Source organism: Carassius gibelio, chromosome B24 (assembly GCF_023724105.1).
Source record: "Carassius gibelio isolate Cgi1373 ecotype wild population from Czech Republic chromosome B24, carGib1.2-hapl.c, whole genome shotgun sequence".
Classification (NCBI taxonomy): domain Eukaryota; kingdom Metazoa; phylum Chordata; class Actinopteri; order Cypriniformes; family Cyprinidae; genus Carassius; species Carassius gibelio.
The window spans coordinates 11,846,071-11,863,666 of NC_068419.1; the positions used below are offsets into that span (position 1 = coordinate 11,846,071).

Genomic DNA, 17,596 nt, shown 5'->3' on the forward strand with positions numbered 1-17,596 from the left:
CTGCATACAGCTCACCCTCGGTCGCAGGAGTGTGGGCAGGGCTTTCCTCCATGCCCTCGATCTCCACGAGGACTCCCACGATGCACGGTGTTGCCGGCTCACACACCTGGTCAGTCGTGCTCTCGAGATCCTGTTCCCTGACAGTGGATGGCTCGGGCTCTGCGGCTGCGGTGGGCTCTGGCTCCGTGCGGCGTGATGGTGGCTGGCTGGTCTCTGGGTCAGGAGTGGGGCTGGCGAGGTCCTCTATGGGGCAGACGGTGAGAGGTGACCCATTTCTCGCCAGAGTCCACTCCACGTATGCGGCGAAATCCTCTCGAGGACCATCTTCGGACGACAACGCTCTGCATTTGGAGTTCAGGCTGGTGTTGTAGAAGGTGCAGAGCACGCCGTCCGGGTAGCTGGTGGCATTAGCTAATAGGAAAAACTGTTTGGTATGGTCCTCGAGAGAACGTCCTTCCTGCTTCAGCAGGAGGATGAGGAATTCGGGACGATAGAGGGGATCCATAGACACTAAGAAAAGAAAAGACTGTGAAAAAACAAAAGCAAAACGGAGGGAAGAACACGCAGTTTTCTATTTTCTCTTTTGAGGTCGGGTCTTCTGTCACGGTTTTACGCTGCCGGAAGGAACACGGAGTCGAGGATAAACGGAATAAGGTTTTTAATATATCCAACACAGGGGATATCCAACATGGAGCACAGAGGTAGACACACGTAAGTAGCAAATGGTCACAAGTGAGCACAAGTGAGCTGCAAGTGAGAAGACCCGACAAAACAGAACTGAAGGGACACGGCTTATGAACAGATAATTGGGGAAACACAGGTGGATGGAATCATTAACTAAACAGGGACATGGAACACATGAGGAAGATAATGGACACACCTGGGAACTAATCAAACACGGAAAGACAGAAACTGGGTCACGGGCAAAAACACATTAAATGAGTCCAGGTGTGTGACAAGTATAAAGGGACTCACTGTATTTTAATGCATTAAAAAACTATGCATTTTTTAAATTAACAGCACAGTTTGCTATGGCAATTTATTTAACAGATACAATATTCAACACCAGAACTGCTCTGTGGACAATTTCCCTTTCAAGACTGGTTCATTCAATGAAGCATCCATTAAATTAACAAAAGTAACTCCTAAATCCATGACCGTTTTTTTTTTTTTTTTTTAAGGAATGGCTTTAGAGTCATCTGTTCATAAAGACAACATTTACAGATCACATCATTACTAACTATGTTCTAACTATAGGATTAAGGATGTATAATATGGTCATACAGAATACTGAATGTACTAATAAAAAGCCAATATGTTAAAAATAGGCCTGCTAATTAGTAATTTTCTTTTTTTTTTTTGCCATCATTAAGAAAAACCTTGTTTTGAACCATTTTTTAAGACTGACAAATACAAATATCTAAATTGGATATGGATATATTTTTTTTTTATAATCAAGTCATGGAAAGGTGGATGAATGATGAATGAATGGGTCCAGAGCCAAATTATGAATTATGCATCCTCAAACCCTTAACTTTAAATTTTTGCAGTTAAAAAGAGCAAGAGAAAATGTTAAATAAGCCTGTCATGTGTTGTCTTTCAAGGCTAATGTACTCACTATCCTTGAGTGTTTTTAAAAGGTGATCAGACTTCAGTATTTCTGCAATTCTTCTGGTCATGCGAAGTTACAGCATGAACATGTGATGTAGGATACAGCAATGAGGATTTGAGAAGAAGCTTTGAGTAATGAGTTTGAGCAACATTACTTTTATAATGAAATGAATTGTTTCTTTGTTGGCTGATACTCAAGCAATGTCAAGGATTTTAATTATAATTTGGTTTTATTATTAGTCGGCTACTCATCATATTTCACATTTTCTCTCTCCTTGAAGTGTAATCATGGCTATTATGTACACAGCAATTATTTTCATGAAATTTTGAAGATGTGAATTTTGAAGAGGAAAATGGGTCTCCGGTTCAATTAATCCATTGCTAATAGCCATCAGAATGAGTAAGAAAGAGCTAATATGCCACAAACCCATTAGCAAAACCCCGGCCAATGGCGTTGTGTTCCTGCCCTAATGAAACATTAGGTACGCGTATGATCATGCACTCGTGTGTGCATGTGCACATTATGCTGGTGAACTTTCATGATAGTGTTTGTTTAATGTTGTTGCTGTAATTAGAGTCCAATGGCTGACACTCGAACAACGCTGCAACCTTTTAGCGCTCTACATGTTAGTGAGTTAGCTTCACCAGCCTCAGGCTCCCATTAACCCGAGCGAGCCCTGCTCCTTGGGAACACCATCCCATAATACACCATCTCATGCCTGGGTCAGAATGAAGAGGCTTGCTGGAAAATAGACTTTGGCCTTAATTACTCTCAACCTGAGGTGTGTATGAATGGATGTGGGAATTTAATATGTTGTGGTGATGTGGTGCAGCTGTGTTTACAGGTCCACCTGTTTATTGCTTTTGTTGAAACTTAAATTTTCCAGAGGATTAAATTAATTCTGTGGGAGTCTGTTGTCTGTGTTGGATTTCATTAAAAATATATATATATATATTAGGGCCGGGACTCGATTAAAAAAATTAATCTAATTAATTAGAGGCTTTGTAATTAATTAATCGAAATTAATCGCATTTTAATCGCATATAAATATTTGACCTGAGAACAGTGAGAAATAATATTTTTTCACATGGATTTATAGTATACCATTGAATAATGACTTAATACATAAGCTTAAGCAACAAAATAGTTTATTTTTGTTCAACCAAGTCTAGCAGACCAGTGCAATTTTTGCCATTAAGTGTAGCAATAGCATATTTAGAAACAATTTAGAAATAGTACATTTCAGAAATTCAGGTAGCTTATAGGGTGCTGGAACCTTCTGTAAAGTGTTTTTTAAGTAAAACACAATACTGTCAATTACATTCAGAACATTGGAAACCCTGACTATTAGAAAACATCTCTCTGTTGCTTCAGAGGCCATAACATACTAAGTCCAACTCTCAATAACCTTGGCCAAAACAATAAAGAGTTCAACATAAACTGCCAGATGCACCAACAAAATAATATATAGTTCAACATAAAGTGTAAAGTCCACGCTAGCTGCTATATGTTTTTGCGTTGAGGTGATACCATAGACAGTAAAAGAAATGGACACAGCGACCCCATTGGAACTCAATTGAGACAAATGAAGCCCAGTTTTAGCGTTTTTTAGCACTTCCGTTTCTGACGCGCAGACTCAAACGAAGCTTGACGACGTCAGCAACCTGTCTGACAGATGTAAATCTTCTAAGTGGCTGTGCGTGAAAACTGCCATCATTAATCAACTCAACGGCGAGCTTGAGCGGGGAGTTCTTTGTCGTGAGTGAGCAGGAGTAAGTATTCTGATTAATTATTTTGTATATTATTTTAAAATGTAACGCCAGTACGCCATATTAAGTTAATTGCCTGCGAGCTTCTCCTCCTGTCTGTACGGTAATGTGACAGAGAGCCGAGTGGTTATGACGCAATCGTTAGCCTATTTTTTACAAAAACTGTTTATACGGGGCCATAATGTAACATAGAAGGTAATGGAGCCCTTTATACATTTTCGTGTATCTTTAGAAATAAATAATGGACAAACAGAGTCTTTAAACGCCTCAGATGTAAAGTTATTCGCTGTCAAAGTGACGCCAAAATGAATGGGAGTCAATGGGAATGCTAACGCAAGTGAAGTTCTGCTAAAAGATGGCAGCCCCCACCCGACTTCAACTTCCGGTCGAGTTCCTTGCCCCTTGGGTGATACTTGAGGCTCGATGTGCTGCTGCGGCGAAATGCGAACGCTAGTTGGTGCTTCAGTATAATCGGTCCGCCGAAACGCGTCCAGTGAGAAACGTTCCGCGGTGCAAAAATAAGTTTTTAAAAATGCGGGATTTTTTTATCTGTAATTAATTAATCTTAATTAACGCGTTATTTTTTGTGTAATTAATTAATCTCAATTAACGCGTTAAAGTCCCGGCCCTAATATATATGTATATATATATATATATATATATATATACATATATATATATATATATTGTATCTATGTATGTATAGTTCAAAGACAGTTGGCAATGCTTAAACATTGCAAGCACTGTTAGAGAATACTGGTGGTATTAGGATGTTGTGATGTAATCGAAAGCAGCACTTGCCCTGAGAAGTTTGAGAAGCCATGCTCTAATTCATTTAATCCATTAAGCCAGTGGGCATCTAACTATCAGTACCATATTAGATACACTATCCACTCTGATTCAGGTAAGACAGATGGACTGAACCTCATTTATCACATCTTTCATCAGATTCCTTCTGCATACTTGCAGTAAATGCTATAAATTACTAAAGTAAAAATCAGCAATTGATATATAAAAGAAGTGTTTATTACTTATAGTTAACCTTACAGTCCTGTTCATTTATATCATCAGTATCTCTTCTTACAGCTTCACACACATTATAGGATATGGCTCACGGCTGCACATTTTAGTCAGCATTGTGAGTCTCTCTCTGTGTGTGTGTGTGTGTGTGTGAGTGATGGAGAGCTTGAAGCAGAGAGAGAGAGAGAAAGAGAGAGAAAGCAAGAGAGTGTCGGAACGGTGTAGCAAAGTGATTAGTAGACTTTGTGAAGCACTATGGCACACCAGTCCCCAGGCCTGCCTCCATTCCCCTCAGATTAATTTAATAATTTCCACCCATACCTGGTTAGACCACAACAGTGGGGCTGGTGTTGATCTGATACTCCCAATATAACTTAGCCACGCTTTCTTATTTTAACCAGGAACGAGATTCGTCACCCAGAGCTTAGCGGAAGCATCATTGCTGCCCACAGCATCCAGGCGACCAATGAGATCATCCGGCATGCTTGTCATCTCGAGTACGGCTGCTGGAAAACTGTGACTCTGGTTGTGGCTTGCATGTGTAGCTGTCATTTGTTGATAAGCCGCTCTCTCCCTCTCTCTATCTTTTGATTGAATAGAGCCGCTAATAGTGGATGGCATGGATCCCTTTAAAGAGAAACAGGGTCGTAGTGCTTCATCGCTCCTCCTCCACCCTTCCACTGCCTCTCCGATGCTTTTAATTCCATCTCCACGGAACGTTTTCACAGTGACCATAGAACAATTTCACACATGGGATCTCTTGCCAAACTGCACGGCACCATTGCTTGTTTGCTAGATGGGAAATGCAGAATTTGGGATGAACAAAATAGGACACACATTTAATATTCATTGGAAGATTTAAGGTCTGAAAGATTCAGATTTGCGAAATACCGCATGGTTATTCGAATGAGATATTAAACACAAGGGCGCACCCAAATTCATTTATCTAACCCACAGAAATTGAGCTATCTGTTACACAAAAATGGATCTACTTGACAGGTCCCATATTTTTCTCTATCACTTGGGGAAAAAAAGATAAATTGTGAAGGTACAATAAAAACAGCTTGTTCAATGAAGATCTGAAATATGATTGCTGCAACAAACATATCTACACAAATTCATAGGATTTAGATATCAGTGCGTAAATCTGTAATTTATTGATTTGGCATTGAATATGGCATTCACTGATTTTAGTATATATACTGATATCCTACCAATTACTGGCCAATAATATTTAAATCTCTAAGTACTTGATATGTCCCACCTTAGCTATCTTAAATATGTATTATTCATTTTACATCATATTTCGATCATTTTTCAAGTTTTTTTTTTACTTTCTTTTATTCCCAAACCCAAATTAGCCTTTGAATGTCAAATCTGATTTATATTTCACTATGGATTGTCTATGAATCTCTTGTAATCAGGTTAAGGAATAAGTTACTCTCTTTTCATATCGCCATTCTCTTTTCATATTATCATATTTCTCTGTTATAAATCCTCAAGAGTGGAATGTAACCTTCCATTATTGTACTGTAGTGATATGAATTATGAACTGATAAGATGATAATCTATTGTTAAACCAAAAAGGAGCCATTACTTATAGGTACAAATTTTGTAATTATTCTCATTAAGCTGATTCTACCGCACCGTGTGACTTCTCTTGACAACGTCATTTTTCAAAATGCTTTTAATTCTCCAAGAGTGTATCCATCAACTTCACCCGAGATACCGGCAACACACACACACATACACACACACACACACACACATGATCAAATGTACCTGGAGGCTGTGGCAAATCAGAGTTGTCAGATGCTCACTGAATCGAATGGGGAAAAAACTGAATTTGATCTTGCTCTCAGTTTTACTTGAGCAGAGCAGTCAGTCGAGACCTGACTATGATTAAAATGCCCCCTTCAGCTTTCAGGAAACACCCAGTTGACAGCTAGTAGCCAGCGGGACAAGATGTGATCATCAAGCACAGGTGCACGTTAGGAGGAGGTGCAGTTGTCTGTTAATATATTTTTTGATGCAATATGATTATATTTTTCAAACTGCTAGTATTGAATCTGTCTAACAGTCCTGGAGACATCATTTTTTAGTTTGTCTTCATACTGCAGTGAATGCACATGGAACTGTATACATACTGTAGAACTGAAAACTTTAATGCAATTGCAAGAATAAATACATTAAATATGCAGATGTAAATTTACTGAAACCTAATGAATGGCTATGGCTATAACTTCCCAACGGTTGTGCTGTGTCAATGGCATTTGGTATTCGGTTTCCCACAAAAAGGGAAACAATGGAAGAAAATCACAGGCATATATATATATTAGGGGTGTAACGATACGCGTATTCGTATTGAACCGTTCGGTACGACGCTTTCGGTTCGGTACGCGGTACGCATTATGTATACCGAACGGTTCGTTGGAGTAATTAATTATATTTGAAAAAAAAAAAAAAAGAGAGAGAAAGAAATATAATGATATCCGTTCAACAAGGTAGCCCAATAACCCAAACAACGTAACAGGCAACGCCCCTGACACTCCCGAAGAAGAAAAAAACACCATCTTATATGTTTATGTTAGGCTACTCAGCAGGCGCTCGCTCACTCAGTACACGCTGAAGGCTCGTTGCAAAATAGCCAATGCGTTTAACAGACTAGAAATGAGAAGATCCTCCAATAACCAACAGGTCTGGTGTTTGGGTGCACTTTGGATTCCCTTTAAGCTATAATGGTGATGGCAAGAGAGTGGTGGATAAAAAAACAACGGTATGTCGCATCTGCAACATGACAGGGTACACCAGCGGGATTACAAAAAAAAAAAAAAAAAAAAAACAGCGGGAATATCTGGGATATATGCGTCAGTACTATCTGGGAAAAGACGAAAAAAAGGAGAAACATGCACGCAGCAAACTATCCCTGCAGCATTTAGACACTATAGCTTACAGGGAATCCAACCCAAACACCAGACCTGTTGGTTATTTTAGGATCTTATATTTCTGGTCTGTTAAATGCATTAGACATTTTGCAACGAGCCTTCAGCGCGTGCTGAGTGAGCGAGCGCCTTAGGGGCCGTTCACATATCGTGCCTAAAAACGCATGGAAAACGCTAAGCGCGTCTTTCTCCTGAGGCGTCTGTCTTTGCTAAGCAACAATGACGTGCTCTCTCCATGAGACGCGGAAATTTCAGCGAAGGATAAATGGATTTGCAGCTCTAAAAATCGCTTGCAGTAGCTCTGCTACTGAATTTATTTCAAAATTGCAATCCATATACAACTATGATCAGCTGTTCCTTCATCTTGGCTGAGCTCTCAACGTTGTTACGGGAAAGGATGAAGCTGATTGGTTGGTTCTTGTCACATGACCCGCGGTGCGCTTGCGGCATTCTGAAAAGTTGAGATGTTTTTACATTTTGCTGTATCTAAAACGTATCGAACCGAACCGAACCGAACCGTGACATCAGTGTATCGTATCGAACCGAACCGTGAATTTTGTGAACCGTTACACCCCTAATATATATATATATATATATATATATATATATATATATATATATATATATATATATAAAGTAGCTCAAATTACTGAACGAAAGATGTAAGAACAGTTTCACCAGACTCTGTCTACCACTGAAAGCACCTACAATGGAAGAAGTTTGCCTGGACTGATGAATTGCATTCTCTTTTAGATCAGGAAAGTGCCAGGGAGAGTGTGTCATCTGTCTGAGGAAGACATGGCAACAGGATGCACTGTGGGAAGAAAGCAGGTCTTGAAGCCAGTGTTATGCTCTGAGCAATGATCTGCTGGGAAACCTTGGGTCCTCGCATTCACATAGATGTTGCTTTGACATGTACCACCTACCTAAACATTGTTGCAGACCACGTACACCATTTCATGGCAGTGATGTTCCCAGAAGGCAGTGCCCTCTTTCAGAAGAATGCACCTGCCACACTGCAAAAACTTGGAGTTCTATGCTTTGGCCTCCAAATTCCACAGAATATGACTGAGTGTGCTGGACCAACAAATCCAATCCATAGAGGTCCCTCTTCACAACTTGTGGGACTTAAAGGGACAGCTCATGCAAGAACGTGATAGATAGAACAAAGATGAACAAAGTTCTTACGGGTTTGAAATGAAGTGAGGGTGAGTAATTACAGAATTTTCATTTTTGGGTGAACTATGCCTTTTAAATATCCGCTTCCAACAAAACCACAGGTCACCTACACAAGTCCTCACTGCATCAGAGCTGTTTTGGCAGCACATGTAGGAACTACAATATTAGGCAAGTAGTTTTAATTATGAATACACAATATTATCTGACCAGCATTGGAATCGGCTGATAATGGCTTTAAATGTAAATATCGGCCCAATATGAAAAATCATGCCGATATGTCTTGCCGATAAGAGGAATATATTAACTCATGTGCTCAGGATATGCTAGAAATTAGATGACCTCAACAGTACGATTAAGGAGTTTTAATTCTGTAGGGGGTGCTGTTGGCCTACTACTAATAATACACAAATTATATTTAGACAGTGTTTCTGATTTAAAAATGAAAGCAGTTATTGATGCCATAATATCTTAAGTATGTTTTGATTTAAAGGTCAGAAGATATAGCTTACAAGAACATTTTTTTTTTTAATCACAAACATGACACTTAAATGAAATAATCTTATATATACCGATTTATCCATTCATGATTAATAGGTTGCTTTTTTTAAAAAACAAATAATTTCCATTATTTAATTTAAAAAAGAAATCTGTAACTCTTTTGCTTTAGACCATTTACAAATGCTAAATTATAAAATGTTTATTTAATTCTAACAAATAAGTTCTTGTTAAAAACTAACCAAGATTTAAAAGAATTACATATATCGGCATTGGCTATAGGGCAAAATTAGTTGCAGTAATTATCGGCATGTCGGATATCAGCAAAATCCAATATTGTGCATCCCTAGTTTTAATGTTGTGTCTGTTCAGTCTACTTATACAGTACAGGAAAAGTTCATTTATTTCAGTAATTCAACTCAAATTGTGAAACTCATGTATTAAATAAATTCAGTGCACACAGACTGAAGTAGTCTAAGTCTTTGGTTCTTTTAATTGTGATGACTTGGCTCACATTTAACTGAAACCCACCAATTTACGATCTCAACAAATTAGAGTATGATGAGATTCCAATCAGATAATCAACTCAAAACACCTGCAAAGGTTTCCTGAGCCTTCAAAATGAGAATCATTTACACCCTTCACAAGGAGTGTACAGTAAGGCACAAAAAATGATTGCCAATAAGCTGACTATTCACAGAGTGCTGTATCCAAGCATGTTAACAGAAAGTTGAGTGGAACGAAACAATGTGGAAGACAAAGATGCACAACCAACCAAGAGAACCTCAGGCTTATGAGGATTGTCAAGCAAACTGGATTCAAGAAGTTTAGAGAACTTCACAAGTAATGCATTGAGGCTGGGGTGAAGGCATCATGAGCCACCACACACAGAAGTGTTAAGGAATTTGGCTACAGTTGTTGTATTCCTCTTGTTAAGCCACTCCTGAACCACATACAGCATCAGAGGCATCTTACCTGGGCTAAGGAGAAGAAGAAATGGACTGTTGCCAGTGGTCCAAAGTTTTTCAGATGATAGCAAGTTTTGTATTTCATTTGGAAACCACGGTCCTAAAGTCTGGAGGCAGGGCGGAGAAGCTCATAGCCCAAGTTGCTTGAAGTCCAATGTAATGATTTGGGGTGCAATGTCATCTGCCAATGTTGGCCCATTCTGTTTTTTGAAAACCAAAGTCACTGCAACCATTTACCAAGAAATTTTAGAGCACTTCATGCTTCCTTCTGCTGACCAGCTTTTTGAAGATGCTGATTTCATTTTCCAGCAGGATTTGGCACCTGCCCACACTGCTAAAAGCACCAGACCTGACCACATAGACAATCTATGGGCTAATGTCAAGAGGAAAATGAGAAACAAGAGACCAAAAGTTGCAGATGAGCTGAAGGCCACTTTCAAAGAAACCTGGGCTTCCATACCAAGTCACCAGTGCCACAAACTGATCATCTCCATGACATGCTGAATTGAGACAGTAGTTAAAGCAAAAGGAGCCCCTACCAAGTATTGAGGACATGTACAGTAAATTAACATAACTTTCCAGAAGGCCAACTAATCACTAAATGTTTTTTTTATTGGTTTTATGAAGTATACTAATTTTTTAATATTGTGAATTGGTGGGTTTTTCTTAAATGTGAGCCAAAATGATCACAATTAAAAGTACCAACGACTTAAACTACTTCAGTCTGTGTGCACTAAATGTAATTAATACATGAGTTCCATAATTTGAGTTGAATTACTGAAATAAATTAACTTTTCTCGACATTCTAATTTATTGAGAAGCACCTGTATGTTTTTGCTGATGTGAGTCAGCCTGTAGATGTTTATATAGAATGTATCAATCTTTTCAGCTTGTAAATTGATTAGGGAGATGCATAAAGATCCCTGTATATTATAGCATTTTTTGGATTTAATCTAATCACCAGAACATTGCACAGGTGCCTTTCACTGGTATTGTGGCACGCATACAGTGAGAAAACTAATTTTACATAAAATAAGCTTTAACTGCTTTGGGAAAAAGACAGCAGTCTTGGCAGGATGGGGGAGCGGTGTGAATGAGAGAATCGTGAGATAATGACCGTGCTGGCTATTAAAGTGATGTGCCTTCCTCAGGCAAGGTGAATCGGACTCATAACCCGCCAATAACAACCAGCAGTGTTTCCAATGGAAAGTCTGTTGTTAATATTCATGTACAGTACTTTATGTAAAGTTTTGGTTAAGGAACAACGGATATGGAAAATGATTTAAAAACTGCATATCTTGAATTCTCCACAATGGCCAATACAACGCTATATATAAACAAGGATAATGAGCATAGTAGATACAGACTTACATACATCTTAACAATGTAGTTCCTTTTTGTTTGGTTTGTAATATTAGCTGACACACTGTGAATGAATAATTATATGAATGAATATATACCTTATGATTTTGGTCATTCTGCGGTTGAGCATCAGAGACAGTTGTGCTATTTGCTCAGGGCAGAGGTATTTGCATGGAGGAAAATGTCACATGGACAAGTAAATCTATTTTGTGACATGCTTCCCTTTCGTCTTCCTGCCTGGAATATGGTGAAATTTGTTTTAGGATTGAACAACGATTTGCAGGTCTCTCAGTAATGTGTCTTTGCCACGATCCTGATATACGATCCATCTGATTTCTGCTGTTTCAGCTCCCCAGATTTACCTCAGAGAATCAGAGCCTGTTTTCCTTGGTGTAAGCCGATCCTGGATGCTCCTTTGTGGTGATTGCAAGTCAAACAGTCCTTTGTGTTTTCCGTGTCAAAATTATGACCATCATAGTTTCAAAACTAATAATGCCACATAAATTTCCAACACGAGCTTCTACAAAGAGAATTATAGTGCTGTGACAGCAGTGATGCTCGACAAGTTATGGATATGGATGCTCATAAAGGCATAGTCATAAATGTTCGGAATAGCTTTGGAAAATCTTTAGGTCTTTGGCTGGTTCCACATTGATTTAACCGGAAAGTGTAACTATAATGGCACACCAGTAAATCCTTCTTTGGCTTTTCACTTTCAGTGAATTAAAGACTTGATCAGTTAATTTTAAACTGTGTTATCGGCTAGTACAGGCCTGATTTTTAAGCCTTGGCATATTTCTGGTTTTGCATTGCCCACCTTGTCATTTAGCGGCTACTTTTATCCAAACACCTAGTCCATTTATTAGGTGGCCAATCCCCCTGATGTCCTGAGGTTAATAGCTTTGTTCAAGGACATAATGATGATGGCTCTTGGCATGGCTCTGAACCTACAACCGTTTGATTGTTAGCCAAGACTTTAACCACTAAGCTACACATCCCCTGTGCATAGTCTTTTTCAACTGAATTTTGGGGGGCAGACATTTAGTACAATATAATATTATACCCCATTTGAGTTTTTTATGAACCAGACAAAATTGTTAAGATTTATTTATTTATTTATTTATTTCATTAAATTGATCAAAAGTGAAAGTAGTAACTTTTATACTGTTAGAAAATTATTTACACTCATTTTAAATGTTAATAATATTTCACAATTTTGCTCTACTGTACTTTTTCATTAAAAAAAACACAGCCTTGATGCATAATTTCACCACTTGCAAACTTTTAAATGGTACTGATCATAATTAATTAACTTAACACAGTCATTGAACTGAAAAAATTCAAAACTGAACTGACTTGTGCTGAAAAATTACATTATTGTATTTATTTATTCATTTATTTTTACAGCAGAACTATAATTTGCCTCATATTTGATGAAGTTTGGATCATGATAGTCATTTTCCTTAATACTGTGAAGCTGCTTTAAAATAATCTGTATTGTCTAAAGTGACATATAAATAAAATTGACTTGACTGGAACAGAGTAACCATTATGGACTTCATATGTCTCTGTATCTTAAACTCAACTGACATAGTTGATTGGATGTTTATTTTCAATCCCTGAAGCAAGTCTACATGTTTGAGCACTGGGTTCTCAAGAGAAACTATAATGCTTTATTGTCTTAAATTATTAATTGTTTGTTTTCTATCTGTCCCTGTAATGCGATGCAGATGATAGTAATTATGCCGGGTTGACACTGAATTGTCAACAGTAATTGTGTACTTCAGCTATCCGCCAACAGGTAGAGAAGGAACACATGACAGGGTGTACTATTTTCATGTGTCCTCTGGGTAATGGGTACTGTCTGGTACGAATGAAAAACATAGAAGACGTAGATCTCAGTTTGGACAGCCATCTGTGTGAGATGCATTTCTGTTTGATAGTCCTGGTCAAAGGACTGATTTGACTGGGGATTTGGAGACAAAAAGCTAAATATTGCTTGAACATGACAGATGCTCATTAGAATCAGCTGTCTCTACCCTCCTCACATATGAACACGTCCTCTCTCCGTCAAGGGTTAGTGTCTGAGTGAATGGCTGAAAGCAAATATAGTGGATGAGTTTTCATATTGAATACACCAAACTGCCGCTATCAGTCACGAAAGCCGGGGCTCTTCTGGGACAGTTTGTGTCTGGGAGCTGTCTTTGCATATGCTGTATCATTTTTTTGCCATTCATCACTGAGATATTTGTCCAGTTTGGCATACCCTGTTGTCTCCAGTTGTCTGAGACAGAACAATAGCATGAAGCAGATTTTAGTTCACAGTTTGGAACTTGCAGTAACTTTTTGAATTGCTTCACTGCTCATTTGCTTACAGTTGAACTTTGCCTTGTAATATCTGAACTGTCGCTAATTGCCTCATTATGATTTCCATTCGCTTATATGCTAAGACAGTGTGAACACCAGTTTACACATAAAGAAAGAAGTATACCACACATTAGGAATGTACTATTTTAGGAATTTCCATGGTTGATTTTTATTTATTGATTTTTATTTTTTTCTAAATTGCTGAACATGTACCAGATACCATATGTATATTAACCATATGCATATTTTTATGGGCATGTAGGTATTACAATTTGAATTCATTATGTTAATACATTTTCAAATTATGTGTATGTGTGTATATACAGTGTGTGTATGTGTATACACATATACAGTACATTTTGTTACAGTGTATAATAGTATTATTATTATGTGATTAATCGCGATTAATTACAGAAAATGTGTGATTAATTTGTACATTTTTAACTGATTGACAGCACTAATTATTATATCTAATATAATATAATGAATTATAAATCGATTTATTTATATATATCCACATTTAATATAAAATATAGGAAAAAACACAAAATACAGTATGCTACATAAAATAGAAATGATATATTGTGTATAACAATTTCACTTTTTTTTTTCTATTTCAAATTTCATTTTCTTTCATTCCCTGTTTATAAATAACTGCTTTTAAGCAAACATAAAATACAGGCCTAGCTTTTGTCTTTTCTGATTTTATAATAACACAGTGCCACGCTGGGTTTGTTGACACTTACCTCTTGTTCAGTTTTTGCAGTGCACATAATCATTATTTTAGAGATGCACTGATAAATATGCCTAGACTGTTTCATTTTTATCATTTTAGGGTGTTAGGCATTGCATACCCATTGTATTACTTAACCCCTTTCTGTTGTTTCTGCTGAAATTGATCAACAATCGATAATCTGTTTGTGCCTTAATAATTGTCATCATTACATCTTCACAACAGTCCACACATCTTGAAAGTAATAACTAGTTCATTTCAGTGCTAATTTTCTCCATGTGTAATGGAAAAGATCACTTGCTCTGGCATTTTAGCCCTGTAACCGTGAAGCCCTCAGACCTGAGTAATGACCAGCGGGAGCACAGCATCCATCCTCCTAATGCTTTGACTCTTTAATATGCCGCTGTTAATAGAGCCTGCAGTCAGAAAAGGTCTTCCATGATGGGCATCTCAGCTCAGTAAACACTGGCTTCTCTCATTTCTTCCCTCGTCTTGTGGGTACTTTTACTCTCCTAAAACAGATAGATTTGAAATTGAAGTGCTGCTTCACTGCTTTATGTTGTTATTTCGTGTGATTGTAATGTCTTTTCTCTTTTTCTTCTGTAGAAAAATGTGATGAAGCTCTGGTCACTCCACTTCCCCATAATGCCTTCACCAGCTCCTCTGTCTTCACTAGTGGCTATGCACCTGGATATGCCAAGCTAAACAAAAGAGGAGGTAAATTTTCATTATTCTTGCTCATATGCATATATTAACACCCAGTGATGTGACCTGCAGAATGAACAAACCCTTTTTCTTTCATCACAATACCTCAATGAACACTCTCTGGCCTTTGTTTTTTATGCAAACAATATATTCCAAACTTCAATTTCACAGGTGCTCAGACTTGATATAGTTGTGTGTCATTCCAATAAACATCTATACACTATATTATGGCACCGCAGAGTTATTACTTCAATAACTCCAGCTGGGAATTATTGCGTGAATTACTGGGCTACAACGACTCATCCCATTACGGCAAACTGTGCTTTGGAAAACACTATGTGCTTAAGACTAATTGAGCGAAAATCTACAACAGATGTGACAACGCTGTGATTTATTTGTGCACAATTCACATGTTTATAATTTTCAGTTGGTTCCTCATCATTCACTGAAAATGTTATTTAATTCAAATGGAAGTTTCCGTGTCCTCGTAGGACATCTTTGAAGTTTAGTTTGGCATCTTTGACGGAACGAGATCATGTTTTTAGTTATTTGATTATTTTATGAGGGAGAAAAGCAGAAAGAAATAAACCACTGCTAATTGTGCGTCAAAAGCATTTTTTGCTTGTTTTTTTGTTGCTGTGATAGGCTCTCATGGGAGAGAAAATTCAGATCCAAATGGATGTTTTATGAGCCTCGCTGTGGGAGTTTGTGGGTCTGATTTTAAAGGCTTTAAATTGCATGTTATTTCCAAGCTCAATGAGTCACTGGGCTCTATTATGTACACAAAATATTGTAATATTAATTGGTACTGTAACTGTGCCTCGTATTACTAATTCTTCTAAGAGGCACAGTGTAAGCTCCATACAAATCTTTCTTCCTTGAGGAGATATAGTATTGCCTATGCATGAATAAATTGGTGTCCTTGGCATGTCTACATGGATCACTTTTATTGTTTATTCTGTCAAGTGGAGCTCATGTATACAGTAGATATGTGGCAGTTTACCTCAAAGGCATAGATGAACGAAAATTGACCGAACAATTATGTCATAGCTTGGCTTGGTTCAGTACTCTGTGATAACTTTTTGCATATTTTATGTAAGGGTGATAATATATCACTATAATACTGATTGTTGATCATCTAGTCATTTATACACATCACAAAACCAGTTTCTCATTCTTTTGAACAAGTTGCGATTACTTTTGTACATTCATGCAATTAATTATGCACATTTATCTGCGGTTTCCTACATTATCAGTTGCTAATGTCCTGTCGCTCAAAAAGTATTATTCCGTTTTCTGTGCAATAGTCTTACCCCTCAAAACATCTAGTCTTTTCATCTTGGTGCCCATATTTCTTTTGCCTTTTCAATATCACAATGGCATTGTAAAGGTTTTATTTTATTTTTATTTTTATTTTTTTGGGGTCAGACCACTAGTAAAAGTGTAACAGGGAATTCTATCCAGTCTCTTTCAATCAATATCCCACATACAGAAATGTGTAAATTTGTACTTTTGAAATGGATATATGGCATACGAGTTGTTTTGAGAAATGCACTTACTGCTTTGCAAATCTCAAGGATGATTAGAGAAATGTACCAAAGCGACTGAGAAAAACGGTGCCCATCTTTGTGCCCATATTTCCTTTTCCTTTTGTATATCACAATGACAAGTTTATTTATTTATTTATTTATTTTTTCACCCAGACCACTAGTAAAAGTATCATTGGGAATTCTATCCAGTCTCTTTCAATCAATATCCCACATACAGTAATGTGTAAATATCTACTTTTGAAATGGATATATGGCATACTGTTCAATGCAGTAACTGTCATCCAAATATTACTACCGTAATTCCTCAAATAAAAGCCGGGGCCTTTATTTACCTGAACTGCAAGTAACAGGCTTTTATTTGAAGCAGGCTTTTATTTCTAATACCATCTGTTTGATAAGTAATTGTTTTAAATAACCCGTTTTAAATTAAAAGCAATAGTGTTGCAGTGGACAGAGATCATAACATTAGCACAGAATCAGTTCAGAATCAATCACCAAAAGAATCAGTTCGGTTCAGACACGCTCTGTTTCAGTCTGCCTTGCACTGAATCACGCATGCGCAGTATCATCAGCTCAGACGCTTCCGACAGAAACGGTTCTCGGTTCAGTGTACTGGTGGTCCGAAAAAGGATGCAACCGGTTCTTGCCTCGAGAACGAGAAACGCTCAGGCGGTGGGCATGTAAGTTCATTATCTGGCTCTTCTGCACAAATTTTCCCCCGGCCTTTATTTGTCCGTGTTGACCACGCCCCCAGCCACTATAAGAGTCCCGGCGTTTATTTGAATACCAGTTTTTATTTGAGGAATTATGGTATATTATTATTATCCAAATATTACTAAATATTACTATATTTCTATATTACTATATTATTAATTGTTATTATTATATTTAATG

The 17,596-nt window shown here is 37.6% G+C and overlaps 1 protein-coding gene across 1 annotated transcript in view; it reads left to right on the top strand.

The window, feature by feature from the left end:
• The window catches only part of cntnap2a (contactin associated protein 2a), a 337,198-nt gene that overhangs the window by 116,379 nt on the left and 203,223 nt on the right, over positions 1-17,596 (top strand). Inside the window, exon 2 of the mRNA XM_052596190.1 lies at positions 15,054-15,164. Within this exon, the coding sequence (XP_052452150.1) occupies positions 15,054-15,164 (111 nt within the window). The remainder of the gene's footprint in view (positions 1-15,053; positions 15,165-17,596) is intronic.